A 26,739-nucleotide genomic window follows, 5' to 3' on the forward strand; every position below is an offset into this window, starting at 1 on the left:
CATTAAACCACTAAGCTGCCCAGGCATCCTTAAAATAAATAAATCTTAAAAAAAAAAAAATTAAACAGCCACATGTGGTTAGTGGTGGTCCTCTCGGGCACATAGTTCTGTCTCACAGTACCGTTGTAGGATAAAATGCACAGCATTTAGATTTTTAGGTAGGAAATGAAGTGGCGCATAAGCCCTCACTCAATGTTAGCTCGTATTGTTATCCGCTGATGTCCTGGTCACTTGCCCACACTCCCTGAAGACTTTGACATCTCATCCACTGTATTTCTGTCCACCGCAGGTCTTTTGCAAACCCAGATGGCTTCTACTACTCATACAGGTCCAGCCAGCACCCTGGCCTCTTGGTTCCTTGCCACGCTCAACTCCAGTGACTCACTGTCATGTTGCCACAGCCACCCGCTCCCAGAGCCATGACCTACACCCTACCCTCCCAGGAAAGCAGGACTGAAATCTCACCCCCTTGTCTCCAACTATAACTTCACAGCCCTCCAGCTCTTTTTGCCTTTGCTCTCAGGAAGGCTGGTCTTCCGGTCTGTTGAGACTTACAGTTCCCTGACTCTATTCTTTCCTTACCCACCAGTTCCTCATGTCTTTACTTCTCTTCCTAACCCGCCTGATTCCACAATGCTTCACTTCTGCTCCTCCATGAAATGATCTCTTCCTCCTTTATTGTTAACCTTCTGAACTGTTCTCCTGGTTCAGACTTGCACTTTATTTATTTTTTTATGAGAGAGAGAGAGAGAGAGAGAGAGAGAGAGAGAGGCAGAGACACAGGCAGAGGGAGAAGCAGGCTCCATGCACTGGGAGCCCGACGTGGGATTCGATCCTGGGTCTCCAGGATCGCGCCCTGGGCCAAAGGCAGGCGCCAAACCACTGCACCACCCAGGGATCCCCAGACTTCCACTTTAAATCCATCCTCTACACTGCAGCTAGAGAGGTCTCTGATAAACCGCATCATATTATTCACCTGCCTAAATTTTCTAATGTTTTCCCGTTGCCAACTACCACCCACTTCCAGAAGGTACCATGCTCCAGCAGTAGCTATCCTTTTGCAAATGCTAGACCTTCTTTCCGGTTTAACTCCCCTTTTCTTCTTTGCCTGAATAACTCCTATTTTTCCTTCAAGATTTAGTTCAGGCATCACCCCTTATAGGAAGCCATCCCTGATCTCCCCTACCCCCTACCTAGTTTATCTTTTAAAAAGATGTTTTATTTATTTATTCATGAGAGACACACAGAGAGGCAGAGACACAGGCAGAGGGAGAAGCAGGCCCAATGTAGGACTTGATCCCAAGACCCTAGGATCATGCCCTGAGCCAAAGGCAGACACTCAACCACTGAGCCACCAGGTGCCCCCCCCCGCCCCCCAGTTTAGATCCCTCTCCTGTGTGCCACACGGCGCCCTGTGATTCACTGGACTCACAGCCCTGATTATTCCATAATATCACTATTTGCTAACTAATCTGACTCCCCCGTCAGCTATAAGAAACTGAGAACAGACACCCAACAAATTTTTGCTGACTTAACACATGTTCTGGGAGCGTTGGTTTTATATGTTTATCAGTTTGATTTTACTTTTTTTAAAGATGAGGGGATTTGAACAAGTGTATATGCTGAGAGTAAAGAGCTGTAATAATTAGAGAATGAGAAGTTGGATATTTGGAGGATTGAGGGGACAATGAATGGAACGGTGCCTGAGGAGGCAGAGGGAGTGGTGCGGGAGGTGAAGAGACATACCTGAGGCAGGTACAGGACAGAGGCCCCGTTTCCTCCGTGCCTCCAGGAAAGGGGCAGGTACTGATGAATATATGTGTTGGCTGGGAGACACTGGGGGAGTTTCCAATTCATGGCCTCTGTTTCATCTAAGTGTTGAGTTGGTGTCAAGGTGGATGGAAATTTCAGGGAGAATGGCAAAGGCCTGAGCTGGCTAGGGGCCCGCAGCAGCTTCTCATGTGCTTCTTCTGTGACCTTTCCTTCTATCCCTCAATCCCCCACAAATCCCAGGACACTCCAGGGCTCCGGAACATGGCACCCCCATTCATCTTGTCTGTGAAATGCACTGAGCTCCTGCCATCAGTCCATAAGGAAGTTTAGTCCTTATATAAGAGAGCTTGTAAAACATCTAGCCCAGCACCAGGTACCTAGTAAAGACTCAGTAAGTGGTAGTCCCGTATTCACAGCAGGAAAGCACACGGCTGGTCCAGCTGCAGAGCAATGCGCCCCGCGGTGTGAATCCCCGCCCGCTGGGAGCTTCTGTTTTTGTCAAAGAAGGAAATACCCATAAAATAATTAAAAAGCAATGCAAAGTGATACATGATAGTTACCAACAGCCAAATGGTGCTTTGTTTATGATCATAGCCTGCAATAAAAAATATCTTTTATTTGAAGACCTAGAACTCAGATAGCAATATAAAACTGAAACAAAAGTTTTATTTGGATGCCTGGGTGGCTCAGCATTTGCCTTTGGCTCAGGCAAATGATCCTGGGGTGATCTTGGGGTGATCCTGGGGTGATCCTGGGGTGCCAAGATCGAGTCCCGCATCGGGCTCCCTCCGTGGAGCCTGCTTCTTCCTCTGCCTCTCTCTCTTTCTGTGTCTCTCATGAATAAATAAATAAAATCTTAAAAAAAAAACCCAATACTTATCTTTTTGTGTGTGTGATGCATTCTGATATTTTCTATTTTATTCTACTTTGTTTTTAAAAAGTAATGGTCAAGACTCAGTGTGACGGGTTGAACTGTGGCTCTCAAAAATTCATATTTTCAAAAAAAATTCATATTTTCAGGGTGCCTGGCTGGCTCAGTCAGTAGAGCATGAGATTCTTTTTCTTTTTCTTTTTTTTTTAAAGATTGTATTATTTAGTCATGAGAGACACAGAGAGAGAGGCAGAGACACAGGCAGAGGGAGAAGCAGGCTCTCGTGGGGAGCCTGATGCGGGACTTGACCCCAGGACCCTGGGATCACGACCTGAGCCAAAGGCAGACTCAATCACTGGGCCACTCAGGTGCCCCACAGCATGTGATTCTTTTTTTTTTTTTTTTTTCAGCATGTGATTCTTGATCTCAGGGTCTTGAGTTCAAGCGCCACGTTGGGTGTAGAGCTTACTTTAAATTAATTAATTACTTTAAAACATTTTTAGGGACCCCTGAGTGGCTCAGCGTTTGAGCACCTGCCTTTCGCTCAGGGCGTGATACCAAGATCTGGGATCAAGTCCCACATCAGTCTCCCTGCATGGAGCCTGCTTCTCCTTCCCTTTCCTATGTCTTTGGCTCTCTCTATGTGTCTTTCATGAATAAATAAATAAAATCTTTCTTTAAAAAAACATTTTTAAAAGATTATTTATTTATTTATTTATTCAAGAGAGAGTGAGTAAAGGAAGGAGCAGAGAGAGAAGGACAAGCAGACTCCACACAGAGCACAGAGTCCAACTTGGGAGCTCGATCTCAGGACTCTGAGATCATGACCTGAGCCAAAATCAAGAGTCAGATGCTTACCTGCATGAGCTACCCAGGCACCCCTCAAAAATTGTTTTAATTTGTATTTTCATGTGTTGAGTTCCTATGTCCCTCAAAAATGCATCTTCACTTGAGGTTCACCCAGTATATCAAAATGTAACCTTATTTGGGGATAGGGACTGTACAGAGGGAATGAAGTTAAAATGAGGTCATTAAGGATGGGCCCTAAGCCCATATGACTGGTGTCCTTATGAAAAGGGGAAATTTGGAGACAGGCTCAAATATAGGGAGAACACAATGTGTGAACCTGGAGACGCCCATAGATAAGTCAAAGGATGATACCGAGAACAGATTTTTTCGCTCACAGCTCTCTGAAGGGACCAACCCTGCCAACACCTTGATCTGGCACCTTCAGCTTCCAGAACTGTGAGATAAAACATTTCTATTGTTTAAGCCAACCCAACTTGTGGTGCTTTGTATGGCAGTCCAGCAAACTAAAACACTCTACAAATTGATTTTGTGACTCGCTATTGGCTTACCAACTGCCCCTTAAAGACCTCAAGTTTTTTACTTTATTTTATTCTAAAGATTTTACATATTTATTCATGAGAGAAACACAGAGAGAGAGGCAGAGGGAGAAGCAGGCTCCCTTCGGGGAGCCCAATGTGGGACTCAATCCCGGGACTCTGGGATCATTCCCTGAGCCAAAGGCAGATGCTCAACTGCTGAGCCACCCAGGCGTCCCTCTGGGGTAATCTATATGACCACCTGGTGGAATGGCAGGGCCCAGAGGATGGTGAGGCAAGCAAGGCACTCACTCCCAGGGTCACCCAAGTGGGAGTGTCATTACTAAAAGTCTAGGTAACCCTACAATTGCACAACCTGAAGAAGAGTGCCTCCTTGAGTTTTGCTAAACTGTTGTCTGCATTTAAGGGGTTGACACACAGTCACAAAAGTCTTACGTGGACTCAGATTTGCCTCTAAAGTCTACATCCATAAGAAATTAATTAGTTAATTAGTTCATTAATTCTAGGTTCTTCCATGACACCACAGTGTCCCCATTGGTGCAATCAGTTAAAGAGGATGGCAATAAATATTGTTTTCCAACCAGCACTTGCTCCTCATCTTTTCACCCTGCAAAAGGAGCCAAAGTTAGAGACCTCATTCAATCCTCCCCTTCTCCTGCCAGAATTCGGGGGAACTTGGACCTTCTGAGACTCTTAGGAATTCAACCACTGTCTGTGGATGTCCGCAGGCAGAGTGGCACCCGGGAACGTGTGTCTCGAGCACCCTTGTGCCCACACCACAATCCCAGCATTGCTGGTCATACCAACCCATGAGCAGATTCCCTGCCTGCCATCTCCACCCCTGCTCTACAGCGTCTTCGGTTCACTGCCTTCCAGACACAGTGAACTTGGAAACACACACACCTCAGATATCTCTGTCTTTGTGGCAGTATTATTAGTCCAGGACCCGGGACCCCTGTGTGGGAGGGAAGCCTGTCTGCCTTCCTCACATCTGGCTTATTCTGGCCCATACAGTAGTGCCTAACACTGCGTGCCAGGCATTGCTCTAAGCCTGCACGTATATCATCATTATCTCAATCCCACAACCTTATGAGTTAAGACTATCATTTGCTCCATTTTACAGATGACAAAACTGAAACCCAAAGAGTAACGTGCTCAGAGTTGTGCAATTAGCAGTGTTGGCAGGATCTGAACCCAATCTGCCTATCTCCAGACTCCCAGTTGTTAACTGCTACTCTCTGCTGCCTGGCCGGGGCCCCTATGCACACGTGCATTCTTGCACACACATGCTCATCCACATGGGGAAGGAGAGGAGGGGGAGGGGGAGCTGGGGTCTAGGAGTCAGTTCAAGCACCAGGGGGCAGCATAGGCCTAGCTTTGGCCCCTCAGCCCAGCCCTGTTTAGGGAAGAAAGAGGGGAGTAGAAACCTCCTCCCATCTCCCGGGGGTCCCCAGAGACACCCTTTCTATACATCTTGTCTCTCATGTTTGGGGGCCCGGAGGCCTCTCTAGGCCCCTTGGCCTCCTTCGGCTCTTCCACGAGCAAAAGCTGCAAAAACCATCCACTAGTTCTGACGATGACTCAGAAGCTGAGCACGACTTGTGTTTGTGAGTTTGCGTCTCATTGTGACTGCTTGTGGCTCTGAGGGCTGACATGTCTGTGAGCGTGCCCCCACTGTGTGTGTGCGTGGGGGGGGGGGCAGGGAAGTTGTACATGTATGTGTTTGTTTCTGGGTGTGTCTCAGTGTTTACCACAGAAACAGGAACTTTGCCAAGGTTGCACAGCAGATTCCTACTCAAACTTGGCCCTTGGGAACCTGCAGGCAGCAGCTCCCGGTCGTGCTGGTTCCCACCAGGATCTGAGGAGTAGGACCCTGTAGGGAGGGGGCCGAGACGGTTTGCGGGGCAAGAAACTCCTCCTGGAGTCTTTCAGAATTCTGAGTTGTGGGGTTCCCTCCCCCACTGCCTTACACCAGTGGTCACGCGACCTCAAGGCGCCCCGCCGCCAGGGGAGGAGGACCTAGGCGTTCCAGGCAGCTCGGAGCTCGCTGGCTGCTTTTCAGGGTCCTCCACTGGAGGGAGCGCAGAGCCCAGAGGGATTTGCTTTTCCAGAGGCCATGGGGTGCCCAGTTCCTCCTGAGCCTCCACCGCGGGCCCCTGCAAAAGTTCGAGTATGGGAGACACAGTTTGGGGCCACGGGGCTGTGTTTGGCACTAGGTGACTTTCTGGAGAAAAGTTAATCGCTTTTGAGGGGACGCAGTAAGTGGGATCAGCCGCCCCGCCAGTCTGGTCCCAGGCCGGGAGCCCCAGCCCTGGCTGCCTCGACCCCGTGCTCCCCCACTCGGCACAGGAGGGCACACACGCTCACCCCACTTTCTTCCTCTTCCTCCTCCAGCCCACTTTCTCTTCTCTGTGTCGTCAGAGCTCCAGGGAGGGACCTGGTTAGACGGAGAAGCCGGAAACAGCGGGCTGGGGCGGCCAGTGCTTACACCGAGGAGGAAGGACGGGAGAGGCTGTGTGCGTGTGCGTGTGCGCGCTGCTCGGCGGTGGCGGTGGCGGTGGAGGGGGGTGCGAGCAGGGCCAGCCCGGAACCGCCGGACGGAGCTGCAGCCCCATGGGGCCTGGCGGTGGCCGCTGAGCCCGGGAGACGACGGCAGGGGGGCTGCCAAGGTGAGGGGATGCCTCGAGGGCGGCGGGGGAGCTCCGGCGTCGGGGCGGCCGGCCGGGCGGCGGGCGGCGGGCGGGGGTCCTCCCGGGCCTGCCTGGGCGGGGCGCACGGGGCGCGGGGCTGCTCCCCGGGGGGCCGGGCGGGCAGGCTTCAACAGTCGGGGGGCCGCGGTGGGTAGGGCGCGCGCTCCCACCTCCCCGCGTGGGCCACTCTTCCACACCCCCGCCCCCGCCCCTCCAGGGCCCGCAGAGACGCGGAAAGGAGGGCAAGGAGGCGGCCCTGCGCCGGGGGAGGGGAGGCGGCTGCGGCCCGCGGCAGGGGGTCCTTGGCAAGCCCCTGCCCGTCCCCCAAAGCTCGGCGCCCAGGGCGTGGCTGGGGGTGAGCGAGCCCCAGACCTAGACCTCATGGTGCCCCGGGGAAGGGGGAATTTCCCCCTGAAAAGCGCTCCACGCTTGGCTGCTGTAGACGCCGAGGCTGCCCGGCGGCGGCGCGGCTCAGCCCTCCCCGCGCGGGAGGCTCCGCGCCCCCGCCCCGCCCCGCCCCCCGCCCCGGCCCGGCCCCGACCCCCGCGCCCTCGGCCCCCGCCCCCGCCGGTCGCGCGGCTCCGAGGAGCGCTCTGGACTTTTGATCCTCGGGTCCCGCGGGCCGAGGGCTCGAGAACGGAGGGACCGAGGTGATGGGGTCGAGGCCACCAAGCGCGCTGGGGAGGACGGTGGCCGCGCGCGGCGCCTCCCCGGGTGGGCAGTGCTGGGGCGCGCTGGCCCCGCCCCTCCGCCGCGGCTCCTCCTCCCTGCGGGCCTGGGGGGCTCCGGCCGAGGGGGGCCCGCCGCCCGGCCTTGCTGCAGGGTGGCCTCCGAGGTCTGGCGATGCAGGAGGGAGGCCAGGGCCTTGCCCCGAGGAGGCCTCGCCCGGAGGAGCAAAGGGGGGTGTCACTCAACTAGGGTGCAGACAGGAAGGGGGCACTGCCTTCTGCTCGTGGGTTACCTCAGTCCCCACTGGGGTAGGGAGAGAGGGTCAAAGGGCTGAGCGCCTTGAGGGACAGGAGGGGAAGAGAGAAGAGAGGAGTGCAGTCCTCCCTCGAATCTGAAACACAGACCCACAGATGCCCCGCTCCAGGGCGGGAGGTGGTAGGGAAAGGCCTGTTGGAAGACCCTGAGCCACAGGGAGGATTCTGCTTTTGGTGGAAAAGAGCCAGAGGGGCCAGAAGGTGGGGGGAGCAAGAGCCTCCAGAGAAGAGGCCCCTCTGTTCTCTATCCCTTTAGGCATCTTGGGAGAGGGGAGGGGCTAAAAGCCCCATAGGAGGGCTTGGAGGTACAGGGTAGGGGGAGACTCGGGGACTTTCCATCCCCATCCTCTCTCTCCTCTCTAAGAAAGGGGTATTATGGGAAACATGCCCTGAGAGACCCCTGGGAAAACTCTAGTCCACCCTCCTCACCCTGCAGCCCACCCAGAAATGAGACTGCAACCCCCTGCCCTGGCTTTCTCATCTCCTCCTTTCAACTATCTCCCTCTTTTCTCTTCTGCCCCTGGCCTGTAGCCCAGCCTCTAGCTTCCTCTTCCCAGCTTCTGGGCTCTTCAGTCCAGGCGTTTGCTAACCGTACTTTTTCTCCAGTCTCTCCCACCTTCTTCCCAAGTTCTCTCTGCTTCTCCCTCTCCTCCATCTCCACCTTGCTTCTTCAACTCTCCTCCCACAGCCCCTCCTCTTAGGGTGATGGCATCTGGATGTGGAAGGCGCCCACAGCACGGGGTTGGTTACTCCTTGGAATCAAGTCCTGATTTCCAAACTCACTTGCTCAGTGGACTTGGCAAGTTAGAGAACCTCCTCTAGACTCAATTTCTTCACCTATGAAAAGGCATAGTTATATATTTTAAAAATCTCTGCAAAGCTATAGATAATAAGCTTTATGTAATGCCTCAGACATAGTAAGTGCTTAATTAACGGTAGCTATTAATGCTCTCCCATTCTCTTTCTCATCATCCAGCCTGGTAGTTTTCAAATTTTCTCGTGGAGCCCTGGGATTTTGAAGGGTTTCTCTAGGGACACCTTTGGGGTCAGGAGGTAGGGAGAGGGAAGTAGAAGCAGTAGAGTTCCAGGCCAACCACACTTGCTTTCAACAGAGGAACTCCCAGTTTTATACCTTTTATATAACTGGGATTCCACAGATTAAAAACCAAAATTGTCTACTACTTTAAAATTTTTTGGAAAGTTCTGCACTCCTCCAAGCCTCATATTTTATGAGATGAGAAGATCAAGGCTCACAGTGGGGAGGTTCCTTGCCCACGGAACCAGAGCCAGCTCAGAACTGCAATTCATGTCCTCAGCTTTCTCTCAGAGAGCTTTCCCTATTCTCCCCACCTCCTCTGTCTTCCCAGCCCTCTTGGCTGCAGCTCAGCTCTTCCCACCCCTTCGTCCACCACTGAAGGGATTACTTTGTTTCAGGCCTTGATTGAAGATGTCCCCGGTTTGAGATTGTCTGGCTGTGAGGGGTGGTGGGGATGGCCTCTGGGGTCTGGGGTCTGCAGGACGTTGCTGGCTGCCCCCAGAACATAGGCCAACTTTCTTGGGTGCCTCTCAGAGTGGCCTTGTTCCTTTCCAGAAGGCACCCTGCAAACCCTAGATCATGTCTCTGTGGAGTCTGGTCTCCAAGATGCCCCCAGAAAAACTGCAGCGGCTCTATGTCGACTTTCCCCAACACCTGCGGCATCTCCTGAGTGACTGGCTAGAGAACCAGCCCTGGTGAGTCCTATCTGCCCCATGCTCATCCTCCAGGTCCTCCCACTCACCTTCCCTCTCAGTAGGTTTTCTCTGTCCCATTTTGGGACTTGGGACGCATTATTCCCTGCGTGGTGGCCTAGATTTAGTGGGGAGTCTGTGGCACACCAAGCAGAAGTGCATGTTGACACATGGAGTGGCTCCCCTGAGGAGCCTCAGCCAAAGGGGTTGGAGGTCGGGACTGGGGCAAGGGCACTTCCCATAGTAGCTGGAAAACTGGGGGAAAAGGTCCAGTTGGAGGCTGTACGGGGCCTGGATGAGGCCGTACAGGGCCTAGATGGAAGCTGTACGGGGCCTGGATGGAGACTGGGACTGGGAAGGAGCCGCTGAGCCTTTGCTGAGGCGCGGAAGGTCAGTTGAGCTGAAGAAACCCTGACCTGAGGCCACCTCATCTTGATCTTCCCACAGGGAGTTCCTGGTTGGCTCAGACACCTTCTGCTGCAACATGGCTAGCGCCCTACTTTCCGCCACTGTCCAGCGTCTTCAGGCTTCAGCGGGGAAGCAGGGGGAGGGGAGCACCATCTTGCAACATATCAGCACCCTGGAGGTGGGGGTTGGGGATCAGGAGGGAAGGGGATGAGGCTGGGTGGGGCTGGAGTGGAGCTGGGGTCAGCCTTGGACACTGGAAGAAGTTGTTTGGATGCTGGAAGCAAATTGGTGTTCCCCTGGTTAGCTGTTAGCTAGCATGCAAATTGGGTTTTAAAAGCATGCAAATGCATGAAAACTTCTGGACTCTACAGTGGTGCTGCCCTTCGGAGTTGTGTGCCGTGTGCTTATGATTGGAGGGGAGGGGCGTGGATTGGAGGGGGAGGACATGGGTGAGAGCCAGCCTAACCCAGCCTGCCACTTTTCATTTCTCTAGAGCATATATCAAAGGGACCCCCTGAAGCTGGTGGCCACTTTTAGACAAATACTTCAAGGGGAGAAAAAAGCTGTTATGGAACAGGTAATGCTAATACCCCACCTCCCACCCTAGCTCATCTCTCTGGGACTTTAGCCTGAGCCATGAGAAACTAGAAGGAATTTGAACTTCAAAAAAGGCTCGATGTTTTAGGCCCAGGATGACCAAAGGAGGTTCTGGGGGTCAGAACGCCCGCCAAGCCACACTCAGGGAAGTGTCAGAAGGAGGGACTGAAGGAAGAGAGGCCTGGGGAGGAAAGGGTAAGGGCTAAGAAGCTGATTCTGCCCGGAGAGAGTTCTATCCGTGAGAGATTCCAGGTCAGGGAGATCCTTCCAAGGCGGAAAGGAGCCAGACAAGAGAGGTAGTTTGTTTCCTTCTGGCGGAGCATGGCAGCAGGTACCCTTTTCGGGAGTGGAGGCCTAGTGTAGACGGATGGACAGAGTATCTCACCTCTGGGCGTCTGTCCCTCCCATGCAGTTCCGCCACCTGCCAATGCCCTTCCACTGGAAGCAGGAGGAACTGAAGTTTAACACAGCGCTGCAAAGGCTGCAGCACCGGGTGGGGGAAACTCGCCTTTTCCGAGAAGCCTTGCAGCCAGGGGCTGAGGCTGGCCAAGGTGGGAGCTCCGGGCTGGCCCCCTAAGAGGGTTCTGGGGAGTGGGTGGGTAGGATGCCCTCTTGGCCCTTACTCTTGACTGAACCTCAAATTTATGTGTACCCTGGATTTCTGCCCTCACCCTCAGTGTCTCTGCGCAGCTTGATAGATGCTCCTGCCAATGGAACTGGGCCAAGGGAGGTACGTGATGAATGGGGAGGTGGAGTTTGAGCTCAGAGCACAGTGCTTGAGGGATCTCGACTCTGTGGAGGGATGGAGATTAGGTGTCAGAGAGACACCAGTTCGGTGGGGTAGGGAGACAGTCTGAGGGCCTGAGCAGTGGGAAAGAGGCCTGCCCTTGGGGGCCGGGTGAGGAGCCCTGGCTCAGGCCTCCCCTGCCCGCAGGCCCTGGCCACATTGCTGCAGGAGACTGTTGGGGAGCTGGAGGCAGCCCAGGCCCTGGTGCTGAAGAGGATCCAGATTTGGAAGCGGCAGCAGCAGCTGGCAGGGAATGGTGCACCCTTTGAGGAAAGCCTGGCACCACTACAAGAGAGGTTGGGGCAAGACTGACGGGATTGGAGGGCGGGCTGGGGGCGAGTGCCTGCTGTCCCTGCTGGAGGACCCACAGGTATGAGAGATAAACCAGGCAAACGGGACTTGGCATGGCCAAGACTCAGAGAAGCCAATCCCAGCAGGGCCGTGCAGCACTGTCGTCAGGTCACGGCCTGCACAAGTGTGCCCAGGGCCGGGGTTGTGAGCAGGAGCTCATCCGACCCATGCTTTTCTCTTCAAGCCCCTTGCCCAGAGGAATGGGAAGCCTTTTCCTATTTGGTCTGTTGGGTGGAGGCACCTTTCAATTTGCGCAAAAGTACCATACACGCTGGCAGCTGACCTGGGTACCAGAGTCCTGGGGAAGAGGCAGCTGGGTTTCTGCAGGGGTCCAGGCACAGAGAAGGAACCTCACACCCAGAGTCAAGGCAGGTTCCTTAGCTCCTTCAGCCCAGGTGACTTGCAGCCACGCCTACTGCACATTCCACCCCTCTGCGTACACTATCCTGCTTTCTTTCTGGGTTTAGGGGCAGGGGGTTTGTGCTGGAGCAGGCAGCCTGAGCTCTCTGTGCCCCCTGACCACTGTCCTGGCCCCAGGTGTGAGAGCCTGGTGGACATCTATTCCCAGCTGCAGCAGGAGGTGGGGGCGGCTGGTGGGGAGCTTGAGCCCAAGGCCCGGGCGGTGCTGAGCAGCCGGCTGGATGAAGTCCTGCGAAGCCTCGTCACCAGGTATGCCCGCAGGCCCCCAGCCTGGCTTAGAGCACAGCCCACGGAAAGAAGAGGGTTAGAGCTGTGGGAAGGAAGGGTACCAGGAGGGGTCCAGCCACTAACTCCCCCGGGTCTTCACTCCGTCCAGCTCTTTCCTGGTGGAGAAGCAGCCCCCCCAGGTTCTGAAGACTCAGACCAAGTTCCAGGCTGGGGTTCGATTCTTACTGGGCCTGCGGTTCCTGGGGGCCCCCGCCAAGCCTCCGCTGGTCAGGGCCGACATGGTGACTGAGAAGCAAGCAAGGGAGCTGAGCATGCCCCAGGGACCGGGGGCTGGAGCGTAAGCCGGGGCTGGCAGACGCCTGTGGGGTCGGTGGAGGCCAGAGGAGCCTGGGGGGGTGGGTACCACGAAGGGCAGGGTGATGAGGAGGGAGGGCCAGGGGGTGTGTGGACCCTGGATGTCTACGCAGAGGAAAGGAAGGACCCAAAAGGGCTGGAATGGGATGGGGAATCATGATTCGGCCACGATGGGGACTCTCCTTAAGAATCCAGACAGAGAGATGGAGACTTGGGGCCTAGTTCCTGCCTCTCACCCCTGGACACAGGCTCCTCCCCCACCTGGCCCACTCCCCCTCCCCCCCAGGGAAAGCACCGGGGAAATCATCAACAACACGGTGGCCCTGGAGAACAGCATTCCTGGGAACTGCTGCTCGGCCCTGTTCAAGAACCTGGTGAGGGCTTCCGGGAGCAGTGGTGGTGAAGAGGGGGGCAGGGCTCCCCAGATGAGGGACGGTTTCGAGAGGCTGTTGGGAACCCAGGAGAAACCCTCTGTCCTCACCCCTGCTCTCCTTCACCGCCCCCTGCAGCTTCTGAAGAAGATCAAGCGCTGTGAGCGTAAGGGCACCGAGTCGGTCACGGAGGAGAAGTGCGCCGTGCTCTTCTCCACCAGCCTCGCACTCGGCCCCAACAAACTCCCCGTCCAGCTCCAGGTGAGCTGGGCCCTGGACCTCACTCCTCAGGAAAGCCCTGGGGCCCGAGGCGTCGTGGTGTGGCGGTGCCTGGCACTGAGTGGACATTTGTTATAGACCAGGGCAGTGTTTTAAGTGTCTATCCCTCTCTCTCTCTCACACGCACATACACACAGAATTTGCACACTAACATTATGAGATAAGTACTGTTATTAGCTCCATTTTACACATGAGTCCACTGAAACACAGAGAGGTTGCGTAGTTTGCCCAGGTCACCTAGCCACCAGGTGTTGGAGCTGGCATTTGAAACCTGGGGGTCTGGCTCTGAAGCGCTGACTCACAACCACTTCCCTACAGTAAGGCCCTAATCTGCTTCAGAGACCCCTTGATGATACACCGACAGCTTTTAACTATGTGGTGGGAATCCAGTAGCTTCCCTGCATTCTCAGAGCCAGCTCCCCCGCCCCCCAGGAAGCCCCTTGATCCAGTAAGAAGATCCCCCTGTTCTCACCCTGCCAGGCCCTGTCTCTGCCCCTGGTGGTCATTGTCCACGGCAACCAGGACAACAATGCCAAAGCCACCATCTTGTGGGACAATGCCTTCTCTGAGATGGTGAGGAAAGACCTGGAGTGGCAGTGGGGGGACGGAGGGACAGAGGGAGGGAGGGGAGGAACAGGGGCAAGGTGGGCTCTACTGTGGGGGAAGGCGGAGGGCCTCTGATCAAATGGGAGCGACCACAACTCCTTCCTTCCTCATACTCTCTAACCTCATGCTTTTATACTTCGGACCTCTTCTCATGCCAGTCTTAGCAGCTAGCATGTTGTAACCCCCTAAACTGTTTTTGGAGAAGCACCATGTTTGTGAGCGAGCTGGGGGGAGGGGGCGAAGGGGAGGGTAATGCCTGGGAAGGGCAGCTCTGGAGAGGCAGGAGGGATGAAGGCCCCTCCAGAGGAGGAGGGACGATGATAGCCTGAAGTGCCCCGTCCTTCCCACTTCACCCCAGGACCGTGTGCCCTTTGTGGTAGCTGAGCGGGTGCCCTGGGAGAAGATGTGTGAAACTCTGAACCTCAAGTTCATGGCCGAAGTGGGGACCAATCGGGGGCTACTCCCAGAGCACTTCCTCTTCCTAGCCCAGAAGATCTTCAATGACAACAGTCTCAGCATGGAGGCCTTCCAGCACCGTTCTGTGTCCTGGTCACAGTTCAACAAGGTCATTCCCCTGCTGTTCGGAGCTCCCGCCCCTAAGCTCTTTGTCCCTGAAGCACTCAGGGCCTTCCCATCCTGGTCCAGAGATTGACTGCTGGGGTCTTCACAAAGGCCCATCATGTCCACCAGGGATGCCTCTGTCACCCCCAGGCAGGGAAAACCCTTCAGCCTGGCCATAAGCCCAGAGACATCCCTCATGTTTTGGACCTGGGGCCCTCTGTCCTCCCTCTTTACCAGTGACTTGCATGACTCATCCAGATTGTGTGTAAACACAGCTCTGATTCGAAATGACTTTGACCCATCAGGAAAATCGTTCCTATTGCAAAAACCAGGATGAAATCCCACAAGGACATACACAGTAATACCAGCTACCATGTGCTGACACCTTATATACGCCAGGCACTTTAATGTCTAGGACTTTATGTGTGCTCTCTCACTTACCCCTCCCAACATCCTTTTGGGGTAGGTACTAGTATTATCCCCATTTTACAGGCAAGGAACGTGATGCTTAGAGGGGTTAAATAGTTTGTCAAACATTCTATCCCACCCCAGCAGGTGAGGCTGAGATAGAACCCCATATTTCTTGCTCTTAGCTACCCTATTTTACTGCCTCCAAAATGACGTGGCTCAGAATCGGGTCTGTTACAAAAAATGGGGGCGGGGGCGGGTAAGATCTGAATGTCGTGGTTAATAACCAGCTGGGTAAATGCAGTCAGGTACTGCTTGCTCTCTTAGCAAAAGAAAGAAAAGTCTAAAAAAAAAAAAAGAAAGAAAGAAAGAAAGAAAAGTCTACATGACCGTAGAACATGTTAGCAAAGGGAGCAGGACACTCACACTTGGCAAACTACCTTCTCTGGACTCCAATTCCACGAGGCCTAATTAATGATGGGTGGAGCACAGCTCTAATGAGGGACTCTGGCCTGGACTTTCTGGGCTACATCCCAGCTCTGCCTGTCACCAGCTGTGTAGACCTGGGCAATTACTTGACCTTTCTGGGCTTTTGTTTCTTCATCCGTAAGGTGGAATACTTATAGGACCTACTTCCAGAGGCTCGTAAAGGTCAGATAAATTAATTAATGGAAAGGGCTTGGAGTACGGCCTGGTGTGGTAAACGAGAGGATTGGCCATTGTCATTGATGAGATCTCAGATCCCGTTTGGTCCTTCAGCTCTGTGACTCTGTTGCGTGGGCCTTCACAGCCCAGTGCTCTAAGTAGACCCTAGCTCTGGTCCTCCTGTGTTCACACTAGCTCCCCCGCCATTCCCCAGGAGATCCTGCTGGGTCGTGGCTTCACCTTTTGGCAGTGGTTTGATGGTGTCCTGGACCTCACTAAGCGCTGTCTCCGGAGCTACTGGTCAGATCGGTGAGTCCCTGCCCCAATGGCCGGAGCAGCTGTACCTCTAGCTCCTCCACAGCCGGGATCCCTACCCTCCATCCTCTCCTTCATCCTGGCCAGGCTGATCATTGGCTTCATCAGCAAACAGTACGTCACTAGCCTTCTTCTCAACGAGCCTGATGGAACATTCCTCCTTCGCTTCAGTGACTCAGAGATTGGGGGCATCACCATTGCCCATGTCATCCGGGGCCAGGATGGTGAGGTCACCCCAGCCGGTCCTCTGTTTCTGTGCTTGTGCCCTCTGGGGTTTCTTCTGGGAAGGAAATATCTTGGCCTTCCTTGATGCCAAGCCTGATCTTCAGGATCCACCTTCTTTCCTCTTTTCTGCGGCCTACCTTCTCGTTGTGAGCTCTGTGGGGATGGAGATGGGTGGGTCTCTCTCCCCCAGGACTCCCACCCTCACTCTCCTCTTCCTCACCTTGGTAGATTGAGAGTGGGTCCTGTAGAGGGGCTGGATGGGGGGGAAGAATGTCTGGACAGAGGGGCTCAGGGTCTCATTCCTATTGTAGGCTCCCCACAGATAGAGAACATCCAGCCATTTTCTGCCAAAGACCTATCCATTCGTTCACTGGGAGACCGAATCCGGGACCTTGCTCAGCTCAAAAACCTCTACCCTAAGAAACCCAAGGACGAAGCTTTCCGGAGCCACTACAAGCGTGAGCTGGGGCTGGCAGTTCTGAACCTTTCCTCTGCCCATCTCTTCTATACCGCCCCTCCCCCTACACACTGTATGTCATCCCCAACTCACCTCTCCGTTTTCGGAGCCCTGTTTGTCCAACTTGCCCATCAGCTATGCCCACTTTTCCCACATCCCTTCCTCCCCAGTCCCGGGGCACTCCATGGCTCTCCTTTCCTCCCCACAACAGCTGAACAGATGGGTAAGGATGGCAGGGGTTACGTCCCAGCTACCATCAAGATGACTGTGGAAAGGTAAGCGTGGTGCTGTGGTGGGCAGTTGTGCCTGGTACTAGTTACTGGAAGAAGTGGTGGCATCAACCCTTGGTCAGTCACACATACCTCCTTCCCTCCTCCAGGGACCAGCCACTTCCTACCCTGGAGCCCCAAATGCCTACCATGGTGCCCACTTACGATCTTGGAATGGCCACTGAGTCCTCCATGAATATGCAGCTCAGCCCAGATATGGTGTAAGGAGCTTGAGGGACAGGAATGGGAGTGGTCTGTGCACACAGGTGCTTAGCATGGGCAGCTGGGAGAGCTGACATCGGGGGGCTGGGAGGGAATTTCCTTTTCTGTGAAAGGGATTCCCTATCTTGAGGCAGGGGGTTGGGGGTGTCCAGGAAAAGGGCTGGCATCAGGGGGGGTCTGCTTTCTTTCCCCAGATCCCAGGTGTACCCACCACACTCTCACTCCATGCCCTCATTCCAAGCCCTCTCCAGGGAAGATGTGTTGCCAGCCTTCCAGGAGTAAGTGGAAGAACCTTTTGGGGAGGGGACGAGGATATCCACCCGCAAGGGGGATGGACATTTGCATTTGTTAGGAGAGGCTCCTCTGTGAGAAAGGGGCAGTGAAAGGCCAGCACTGTCTCTCTTCTGTCCACCCCACTGAGATGTTAGTGGTTAAGTGTAAGTGGTTAAGATAAGTCCAGACTTAGCCAGGTTCAAATTCCAGCTCCACCACTTACTGACTTTGGCCAAGTTGCTTACCTCTGATGCCTCATCTGCCAAATGGGGAATACTGATAATAACACTACTAATACCTTCCTTGGGGATTATTGTGAAGGTTAATTGAGTTCGTGATACCTGTAAAGCTCATAGCAAGAGCTATGTTAAGAATTAACATAACCTCTCTTGCCCTTGAAATCCACTGTCATTTATCTGCTGTCTGGATTTTTATTTATTCATCTGTTTGGCCTTGAAGTGGCCTAGACATTTTTCTTCCCCAAGTAACACTTTTATTATAACCGCAGGTGCTTATTAAAATACGTAGATAAGGCACATCTCCCTTCCTGGGAGTTGAGGTAGGGAGGAGACTGGAGTGCTTAAAACCACCGGAGTCCAAAGAAACATTAGAAATTAGCTAATTCAGAGGTGCCTGGGTGGCTCAGGCAGTTAAGCATCTGACACTTGGTTTAAGCTCAGGTCATGATCTCAGGGTCATGGGATCAAGTCCCACAGAGAGCCTCCCCCCGCCCCGCCCCCCCCCCCCCCAGCAGGGAGTCTGCTTCTCTCCCTCTCCCTCTGCTCCCCCCAAATTATAAAGAAATTTGCTAATTCAGCCCTCCTCTCCTCCCCCAGTCCAATCCCCAACACATACACATTTTACAGATGAGAAGACTGAGCCCCACGGCTCACCCAAGACTATACAGTCAAGAAAAGGAACTGGAAATTGCCACCTTATTCAATGACCTTGATTTTGCAAAACTGTGCCCTTGCCTAGCCTTCCTTTCTCTGACTGTGCCCTTTCCTGTTTCCAGATCTCACCTGCAGATGCCCCCCAACCTGAGCCAGATAAACCTGCCCTTTGACCAACCTCACCCTCAGTGAGTGACAGCACCCCTCCTGGCCCCGGGCTCCCCATTCCTTTCCAGCCTTCCCTCTCCCGCATCTTAATTCCTTTTCTGGTCTTGGCAGGAGCCTGCTCCCATGCCAGTCTCAGGAGCATGCTGTGTCCACTCCTGAGCCCCTGCTTTGCTCAGATGTGCCCATGACAGAAGACAGCTGCCTGAGCCAGCCGGTGGGAGGGTTCCCTCAGGGCACCTGGTGAGTGGCCGCCTGGGGGTGTTGGCTGGGTGGGGGCTGAAGGAGTGGGTACCATACCCACCCTATTGCTTCTCCCCTTCTTCCTCGCAGGGTCGGTGAAGACATGTTCCCACCCTTGCTGCCTCCTACTGAACAGGACCTCACCAAGCTTCTCCTGGAGGGGCAAGGGGAATCAGGGGGAGGGTCCTTGGGAACCCAGCCCCTCCTGCAGCCCTCTCACTATGGGCAGTCTGGGATCTCAATGTCCCATCTGGACCTAAGGGCCAACCCTAGCTGGTGATACCAGCTGCAAAGAGAGCCCAGAGACACAGCTCTTCTATCCCCACGGACCTGCTCTGGACACCTGCCCATGTTCCTGCCAAGCAGCAGATGGGGAGAGTGTCCTCCTATCCCCACCTACTCCCTGGGCAGGAGGAAAAGACTGCCAGGAAAATGCACAGTGGGTGGAGCCTATCCACTCCTTTCCTCCTACCACACACCTCTGTCCTCCCCCTTCCAACGCTGGAAGGGAAATTCAGGTTCCAAAGTGAGACACGCCCCAACACGCCTGCACACGCAGCACACACACACGCAGCTCTCTCTGGAAGATGGGGCTGAGTAGGAAGGGGGCTGGGCAAGAGCACAGGTGAGGGCTCCGAGGAGGACTTCTCCGCCCACCTCGGACAAAGGCCAGGACACACATGTAGAAACACGCAGACACGTGCACACATTTGTACTAGAGGTTGGGGACTGAGGGATGGGCTCAGGTCCCAGCCGGGGTGGGGGGCAGAGGGATGGAGAAGCAGTTTGGAGCCTGGGTTGGCGGAGGTGGCGAAATCTATACACTCGGGTTACTGATGTGGGTAATGCCCAGATTAAAAAACAAATTTCAAACAGCCCCAAATTCCTGTCAGGTCACGTGTAGGAGATGGCGCAGAAGCCCAAGGGCTGCGCTTCATGGCCAGCTGGGTGAAAGCGCGTGAACTTGAGCGAGGTCACACACGTTAGTCGTTAGGGCCACAAAAAACCTGTATCTATGTGATCTCGCCTGTGTGATGACACAAGTTTGGAAATGTGAAACACTGCACAAAACACCGGCGAGTGTGCGGGCTTCTCTGATGCACGCTAACCCACATGTACTCGGCTTTGGCATGACTGCGGCCCCGGTGGGTCTATGTGGCCGTGACATCTGTATGTGGCTCTAGCTTTGGTACCTGAATACGCCAATCCTCCCCAGAGGCAGGGGGTGAGTTGGGGACCCAGGCCCAGGTGTTTGGTCCTCCGAGTGTATGAGGGGGCCCTACCTGCTGCTGCTTTTCTATTTCCCCATCCACTGCCAGCTTCCCTCCACATCCCCATCCCCATGCCACCCTTTTTCCCGGGGGGGGGGGGGTCATCGATCCTAAGCCATAAAATAAATTTTATTCCAAAATAACAAAATAAATAATCTACTGTACACGATCTGAAAAGAAAGACGCTCTAACTGCTCAGACAGATGCTGCGGTCCAGCCCCCAGCTGCAGGAGACCCTCAGTCCAACCCAGGCCTCCTGAGGGGGCCGGTCGAGGGGACCCCGCATCCACCCTCCCCGTCATCCCCAGAAAGGGCAGGAGGGAAAAAGTTGCTGAGGACTTGGGGGAAAGATGGCGATAGGTGGGCACACCGCAGCACTTGTTAAATTAAAGAAACAAACTAGAAGCACAAAAATGGGGGAGCAGAGGGGAGGAGCAGGTCCAGTGTTCCCAGGCCCCCAGTTGTTGGGGGAAGCATTGCCATGTTTAGCTGTTGGACCTTACCAGGAAAGTCCCCTTTTCCCCCATGTCCAAACTGAATCCAACTGCTCATACCACTGGTTGAAGCTACAGAGAATGGGAGTGTGTTGTGTAAGGGAGGGGAGAACCCCAAATACCCTGGAGCCAGAGTCCTTGCCCCCTTGCTCTGGGCAAGGGTGAAGGGGCACCACGCACCCTCCTTGTGTCCTCTTGCCAGGCCCCTGCTCGTTATTGCTTGAAGCCCCATAGTTCTACGCCCATGGAGCAGGTGGGGAGGCAGGAGAAGGGCAGCGGAAGGATCCAGGGTTGTGACTAGATGCCAGGGATGGAAAATGTAGGAGTCTGTGTGAGCCAGAAGTCCGAGTCCTGGGTCTGAGGCCACCAGTGTATCCCTCACTGCCGGCTGGCCTCAGCCTCCACTTTGACGCTGCTTCTGCGACCTTCCACCAGAGCAGGATGGGGTCCCGGGGCAGGGCATCGGTCCAGCAGCCCTTCCTCGAACTCTGTGGGGAGAAGGGGTAGGCAGGTCAGGAGGCTGCGGGGTAGACGATGCAGAGAGGTGGCTGGACAGGGGGCAGGAGCAGAGGAGACCACGAAGACCCGCTGGATGTAAATGACTACCTCCTGCCCACCGCAGCTTACAGGTGTGTGTGTGGGGGGTCGGTAGCCAAGTGTGTGCATCCCCCTCCCCTCTCTGGCTGTGTGTAGTGCTCTCTGTGTGTCTCTCTCCTTCTCTGTCTCTCCCGCCTCCGTTCTGCTGGAATTTCTGGTTCTGTCAGGAGCTGTGGGGGTGGCTTGGCTCTGACCTCTCCCCCTCCCCCCTCCCAGGCTCTGCCGCCCCCACTCATCCCTGGCCCCCTCCCAGGCCCCACCTACCCTACCATGCCCCTCCAATTTTTTAGAAGCCAAATCAAGGGGGAACACAGGAAGCCAGCCTCCCAGCTCCTCCCCCAAGAAGAGCCCCCCTTCCAGTCCCCGCCCCCACTTCCCACCCACGCACAGTTTAAAAATACCAAGCCAGGGTTGGTGGCTTTGTCTGCTGCATCACTCTCAGCCCAGCCGCTCTGGCCCTCTGGCGGACTACTCCCTTCCCCCATCCACACACAAAGCATCCCCCTTTGGGCTCCTCTACTTCCATCCAAGCTAGGCAACCCCACCCTAACGCTTGCTCTACTCTCCCCTTCCTTCTCAGAGGCAGTTCTACCTCCACTTCCCTTGTTGGCGGCCTCCCTTTCTGTTCCCCTCATCTCCCATTTTCTGTTCCCCTGTTCAGCCTAGTGCCCCCTTCACAGATCTCCATTAGGATCAGCCCCTCCCCAGTGGGAACTGCCCTGCAGGATCCTCCTTTCCTCAACCCAAGGCCTGAGTGGCTGAAGCCCGACCATCCTACTGCCTGCTTTCTCTGACGACTACATCCCTCTTCCTCCCACCTGGCCCCAGGACACCAGGATTGCCGGGTGGGGCCTGGGTGGTAGGGGTGCTTAGGGACAGCACTGCTGCTGCCTCACCTGCGAGAGGCGGCTTCGCAGGCACACAGGGGCTGAGGCGGCCCACGCGGTCGTGGGAGACGAGGCGGGCTAGCCGCAGCCCCTCATCCATCAGTGTCTGCTGCAGGATGTGGCGGCTCCACAGCCCATGGGCTGGCAATGCCAGAGGCAGGTCAGCAGGGGGCGGCGTCAGCCTTGGGCATGACCCCACAGCTGTGGGCATGGGCATGGATCAGGTAAGGGACTACAGTCAACGGAACCCCCACCCTCAACCGCAAAGCAGACCCATTGGCCCAGGCCCGGTTGCCCCCATCCAGCCGGGCCTCCCAACCCTGTTCCAGGCAGTTGCCTCCTGGCTCCTTCCTCCCACCTACTCCACCCCCAGAGTGAGAAGAAAAGTGTTCTGATGCACACTCACCCTGCAAGTGTCCATCAAGACTCTCCCCAGACAGGCTGGCGCTGTCTTCCTCCAGGCTGGGGCGGTATGGGGGTGCATAGGACTCGGGGCCTGGGGGAGGCTGCTGGAGTTCAGAATGACTTTGCTCTCCAACCTGTGGATGCCCCAAATGGGGAAATGAGGACCTAGGTCCTCCCTAGCATGGGAGGGGGTTGAGGGAGGCTGCACTAACCCCCTGCGGCCACCCTGGAAACCTACCTCCTGTTTTAACTTCTTCAGTGGAGGGCCTCCCAGTTCTTCGGGGTGAAGCCTGCGAAGACCAGAGCAATAAGGAAGGTGAAGCTGGGGAGGAAGACACAACGGGGCGGAACGCAGAACTGGGTGAGGAGCACTCGTTATCTCAAGACTCCAGGAGTCTGCAGCTCCCACACCACTACTGTAGGGGAGCCGACACAACCTGAGGCAGACGGAAGGAGGGAGCAGACCTCAGAGGAGCAGGCTTGGCGAAAGCAGGACAGGACATACACGTGGGTAGGAATAAGGCCCAGATGCACCCAAGCAGCAGATGAGGCTGTGACCTGCTCCTTGGCAGAATCCTAACCTAGGAAGGACCTGGAGAAGAGAATCTCACCTGGAGCCCTTCAAGGAGGACAGGTAGGTGCTCTCTCGAGCCACTTGGCGTGACAGGGAGAAGAGCTCCACCCTCCGCAGTAAGAGCGTGTTGTCCCTCATGCAGAACTGGGCAGCGGCTTCGTTGATGGTCAGCTGTGAAGAGGGCCACCAGAGCGTCAGAATCCTGACTCCCCACTGCCCCGCCCAGACCTCCTCACACCCTTCACCATCGGACAATGAAGCCCACCCCTCAGGTGTTGCTGAGGATGATAGTACACCGCTTCCTGAAGGACCAAGACGGAGGCCAGCATCCACGGCTTCCTAGGAACGCCGGGAGCCCCCTCCACCTGTGGGGTCCTGAGGGGCACAGAGCAGGACACCCGGGCTCTCGCCTGCACCTCTGCTTCCCCCTTAGTTGAGGAGGGCAGCACTGCAGTGGTTGGGGTGGGGGGTGTGGGGTCCTGGTAAAGGGGCAATGGAACAGACCTGGGGAGTGGGAAGATTCTCTAAGGCGAATAGGCTGAGACCTGGGAGCCGAGCGCAATACTGCGTGGGGTCCTCACCTCATGCAGGCTGAGCTGCTTGCCCTCCCTCCGTTTGGAGTCAAAGCGGCCGTAAATGATGCTGTATTTGCGGATCTCCTCCTCCTTCTGGCTGTCGTTATCGTCCATCTCAAATATGTGCCCTACGCTCCGAGCCAGCTTCTTGTTCAGCTTCAGCAGGGATGTTACCTCCCCTGCGTCCCCCCTGGGGAAGCTCCGGAAGATCCTCTCCACACTCTCCACCACCATGCGCACCATCTCTGGTTCCAGTCGATCTGGGCCACCCCCAGCCCCGGCTGCTGCCAGCCCCCCAGCCCCAGTCCCCTCAGGGACTCCTCCCCCTGCAGGTGGGGAGAAGGGGGGTGAGCCTGCCTCCTCTTCTCCTCCCGCCCCAATGTCGGACTCTGGAGTGCTCCGTCCTGGCCAGATCCGGGGGTCTCCTGCCCCAGGTCCCCCAGGCAGCGGTGACAGCTTCTCTCCAAGTTCAAGGGGGCTCTTGGGGCTGAAACTGCGGGCACTGCCTGCCTTTTCCCCTGGGCTGCTGTGCCCGTTGCTCATGCTCCCTTTCCGGGTGCCTGCAGTCTCGGAGATCTTGAAAAGTGGAATACTGGAAACAGGCACAGCAGGCACAGGCTGGCTGAAGAGCCCTGGGTTGGTGGCCCATTCTCTCAGGGCCTTCTGCAGGCGTCGGACATGGAGGGGCTTGGTGGCCATGCCCACAAGGGCCATGATCTCCAGGAACTCCTCCTCACCGGCCTCGCACAGTTGCTGCACGTCGTCCCCTCCCTGCTGGATGAAGGTCTCATAGTAGGAAAGCAGATTGGCACGCTGCAGGACCCGGTACAGCTGCAGCTCCCCCAGTGTCCGAGGCAGTGCCATGGCTCGGGCACTGGGCCTGGAAAGGAGGAGGGCGGTAGAGAGGAAGGCAGTCAGTACAGGTCCCCCTGCTGGGTACCCACCCAACACTTGCCTGTGTCCTCTTCCCTGCCTGCTTCTCATTCCCCTCCTCTGCAGGCTCGCTCTGCCGGATACCCCAGCTTGAGCACAGACTATGAGGACCAGGTATTACCCAGAGACAGAAACACCCCAGCGCCACCCCAGACCGGCCACAAGTCAGCCCAGTCTAGGCTGAAACCAAAAACTCTTCGCTACCATTCTCAGTTTTTACTTTTCTGCCTTGGGGCAAGGAGCCCAGGAGCACTGAGGCCAGCCACCGCGCCCCCAGGACGGCTGGGCCGCCTCCTCCCCTCAGCACGGATCTTCACCCTCCGCCCTAAACACCTGACAGTCCCAGCATTACTCAAGGTGACTTTCCAAACTGAAGTGCACGTAGGACCCCGTGTCCTCCCCACAGTGGGCTCCTGGGACCACTGCCGGCCAGTTTCACTGCCTGGTGGCATCCTACCCAGGTGACTGCGAGGGAGGGGTGTGGCCTTTTCGCACTCGGCGAGCTCGGCTGCGCTCCCCTGAGCTGCTCCCCTGACTGCTCGGGGCCCTCCCCTGTCCGGGCTGCCCAGGGCCCCTCCGAGGGCCCCTCTCCAGGCAGTGACCCTCTCCACCTGCTGGGTAGGTAGGCCGGTCCCTTCAGCTCAGGCACGGCAGGGAGGAGTGCCTCAATTGTTCTGCTCTGGGGCCGTTCCGCCCACGCACACTCCTACAGTGGCAGCGTCCGTGGGCGAAAACCGCCTGGGGGCTCCCACCTCCCTCCTCTCCCTCATTTTCCACCCACACCTCCAAGTGGAGCGGGGGAGAGGCTCGAGGCCCCCGAGGGAGGGGCTGCACACCGAAACTCCCCTCCGCGGGCCGTAAATAAAGCTACGGAGAGGAGAAGGGGCGCCTACGGCCAGCCCCGCGTCTCCACGGCCCTGCGGATGCTCCGGGGCTCGGGCTCGGCGGCGCCGCTCCTCCCGGACCCTGGGCCCCGCGCGCTCCGTACCGACGGAGAGCGGGGCGCTCGGCGGCCCTCCCCGGCCCCGTGACCGGCCAGAGCTCAGCTCCAGGACTTCCCCTGGCGCTCGGGGGCCCCCACATAGCTTGCAAGGGGTTCACGCGCCAGACCGCCGCGGCGGAGTAAACGGGGGATGGAGAATTAGGTCTCACTGTTTCACATCCAGCTTCACCCGTTCCCTCCCTGCTCCCCGGGCCCCCTAATTCGAAGACGCACCCCCTTTTCAAGCAGTCTCCACCCCCCACCCCCGTCCCGCTTCCCCTCCCGTCTCCCCGACCTCCGCCCTCCGGACCCCTTCCCGAGCCCGGCTCCACCCACCTCCACTCCCGCCGCTCCCCTCAGCCCACTAACTTGGGTCTGGGCTGCGCGGTCCGGCGGGCGCTGTCCCCTCCGCCCGGCGGCTGCTCGGCTGTGGGGGAGGGCGCCCTGCGCATGGACGGCCGGCGGCCGCAGGCTGCCCCTCTCGGTGCCCCGCGCTCGGCGCCTGGCGCGCGCTGCCGCGGCCGCGGTCCGGGCTCCGTCCCTCCCTCCACGTCTCCTCTCGGCGAGCCTCCGCGCCTCTGTGCCTCGGCCCCCCCCTCCCCGGCTGCGCCTGCCGCCTCTCCGCGCCGCCGCCCCCGCAGGACGCACGGGGAGCGAGGCCCGGCGCTGCGCTGGCTGCCGGGCGGGCGGAGGGCGTGGGCAGCGCCGGGGGCGGGCGCCGGGGGCGGGGGGCGGGCGCCCGGGCCTCCGGGCCGCGGTGCAGGCGCCGCGGCGGAGCGACGGCGGGAGGCGGGGCCGGGGGGAGGGAGCGGGGGGCGGGGGCGGGGCCGCGGGGCGCGGGGCGCCGGGGGGCCGGGGCCGGGCCGCGGGGGGCGGGGCGAGGTCGCGCGGTGCCGCCCCCGCCGGATGCGCAGCCGGCCCTCTCCGCGCCCACGGACCCACGTGAGCGCCCAGCCGGCGACATTCCTACCCCCCGCCGCCCGCCCTACCCCGGGGCGGGGAGCGGACTTGCCCCGCCACGCGCGGGCACACGATCTCGGAGGAGCGCACACGCGTGCACACGCGCCGCGGGAAGTGCGCGGCCGCCGGCAGGGAGCCGGGGGGAGTTGGCGGGCTCGGGGTGCGCCCGTCGGCTGCCCGCGTGCGCGCGGGGCTCGGCAGGAATCCCGGGCGGGCCCGGCGCTCCCCCGCTGCGACGGGCGGCCTCGCGGGGGCGGTCCTCGGGGCCCGGGCCTCCCGCCCCGCTCGCCTCCCGGCCGGTCGGAGCTCGCGGCGCAGGAGCGGGGGCTGTGCCCGCGGCCACCGCGCGGGGCGGCCGGGGGCAGGCGGTGGGAGGGCTGCCCCTCCTGCCTCTGCGCGTCGCACCTCTTTTGCCCCGCGGATTCTGTGGCAAGGCCGGGACGGGGAGGATGGCCGTTCCGCGGATGTTTCTAGGGGACCAACTGCGCTCCAGAGTCTAACGGAAGACGGGCTGGGGCCGGAGAGTCCGACGTGGCTCCCGGCGGCGGAGTTGCAGGGAGGAGCTCTCCGCGGGAGCCGGCCCCCCGCAGCCC

The 26,739-nt window shown here is 57.3% G+C and overlaps 2 protein-coding genes across 9 annotated transcripts; one reads left to right on the top strand and one right to left on the bottom strand.

Moving 5' to 3' along the window:
- Positions 1–5,472: 5,472 nt before the first annotated feature.
- Positions 5,473–19,879, top strand: STAT6 (signal transducer and activator of transcription 6). 5 transcript variants are annotated; one of them, XM_041754396.1, is made up of 23 exons: positions 5,473–5,597; positions 6,385–6,659; positions 9,255–9,394; positions 9,839–9,977; positions 10,293–10,376; positions 10,809–10,947; positions 11,074–11,126; positions 11,331–11,479; positions 12,072–12,203; positions 12,331–12,519; positions 12,823–12,910; positions 13,046–13,168; positions 13,667–13,759; positions 14,151–14,357; positions 15,621–15,715; positions 15,809–15,945; positions 16,258–16,404; positions 16,615–16,678; positions 16,783–16,893; positions 17,089–17,172; positions 18,183–18,248; positions 18,340–18,468; positions 18,559–19,879. In XM_041754396.1, exons 3-23 carry the CDS (start codon positions 9,279–9,281, stop codon positions 18,746–18,748), a joined length of 2,535 nt encoding a protein of 844 aa, XP_041610330.1. In that variant the 5' UTR covers positions 5,473–5,597; positions 6,385–6,659; positions 9,255–9,278; the 3' UTR covers positions 18,749–19,879. The 5 variants fall into 5 exon arrangements, with proteins under 5 accessions (XP_041610330.1, XP_041610326.1, XP_041610327.1 ...); XM_041754392.1 differs by lacking the exon at positions 5,473–5,597 and adding an exon at positions 6,055–6,248; XM_041754393.1 differs by lacking the exon at positions 5,473–5,597 and adding an exon at positions 6,055–6,248 and having other exon boundaries at positions 6,412–6,659.
- NAB2 (NGFI-A binding protein 2) lies at positions 19,851–26,687 on the bottom strand. Of its 4 annotated transcripts, none has more exons than XM_041754400.1 (7): positions 26,552–26,687; positions 23,278–24,151; positions 22,734–22,867; positions 22,361–22,412; positions 22,124–22,256; positions 21,727–21,918; positions 19,851–20,721 (listed from the first exon to the last, which is right to left on the bottom strand). In XM_041754400.1, exons 2-7 carry the CDS (start codon positions 24,133–24,135, stop codon positions 20,612–20,614), a joined length of 1,479 nt encoding a protein of 492 aa, XP_041610334.1. In that variant the 5' UTR covers positions 24,136–24,151; positions 26,552–26,687; the 3' UTR covers positions 19,851–20,611. The 4 variants fall into 4 exon arrangements, with proteins under 4 accessions (XP_041610334.1, XP_041610331.1, XP_041610333.1 ...); XM_041754397.1 differs by lacking the exon at positions 26,552–26,687 and adding an exon at positions 25,556–25,865; XM_041754399.1 differs by lacking the exon at positions 26,552–26,687 and adding an exon at positions 25,523–25,865.
- Between the last annotated feature and the right edge of the window lie 52 nt (positions 26,688–26,739).

Source organism: Vulpes lagopus, chromosome 5, assembly GCF_018345385.1.
Source record: "Vulpes lagopus strain Blue_001 chromosome 5, ASM1834538v1, whole genome shotgun sequence".
Lineage (NCBI taxonomy): Eukaryota > Metazoa > Chordata > Mammalia > Carnivora > Canidae > Vulpes > Vulpes lagopus.

Excerpts from the sequence above, each read along its gene's own strand:
- NAB2 (XM_041754397.1), bottom strand. The coding sequence starts at position 25,638 with ATGCGCAGGGCGCCCTCCCCCACAGCCGAGCAGCCGCCGGGCGGAGGG. Across the intron at positions 22,413-22,733 it reads TCCTCCTTGAAGGGCTCCAG|GCTTCACCCCGAAGAACTGG; the intron begins GTGAGATTCTCT and ends TGGTCTTCGCAG. Across the intron at positions 22,257-22,360 it reads TGAAGAAGTTAAAACAGGAG|GTTGGAGAGCAAAGTCATTC; the intron begins GTAGGTTTCCAG and ends GGGCATCCACAG.
- STAT6 (XM_041754396.1), top strand. The coding sequence starts at position 9,279 with ATGTCTCTGTGGAGTCTGGTCTCCAAGATGCCCCCAGAAAAACTGCAG. Across the intron at positions 9,395-9,838 it reads TGGCTAGAGAACCAGCCCTG|GGAGTTCCTGGTTGGCTCAG; the intron begins GTGAGTCCTATC and ends ATCTTCCCACAG. Across the intron at positions 10,948-11,073 it reads AGGGGCTGAGGCTGGCCAAG|TGTCTCTGCGCAGCTTGATA; the intron begins GTGGGAGCTCCG and ends CCTCACCCTCAG.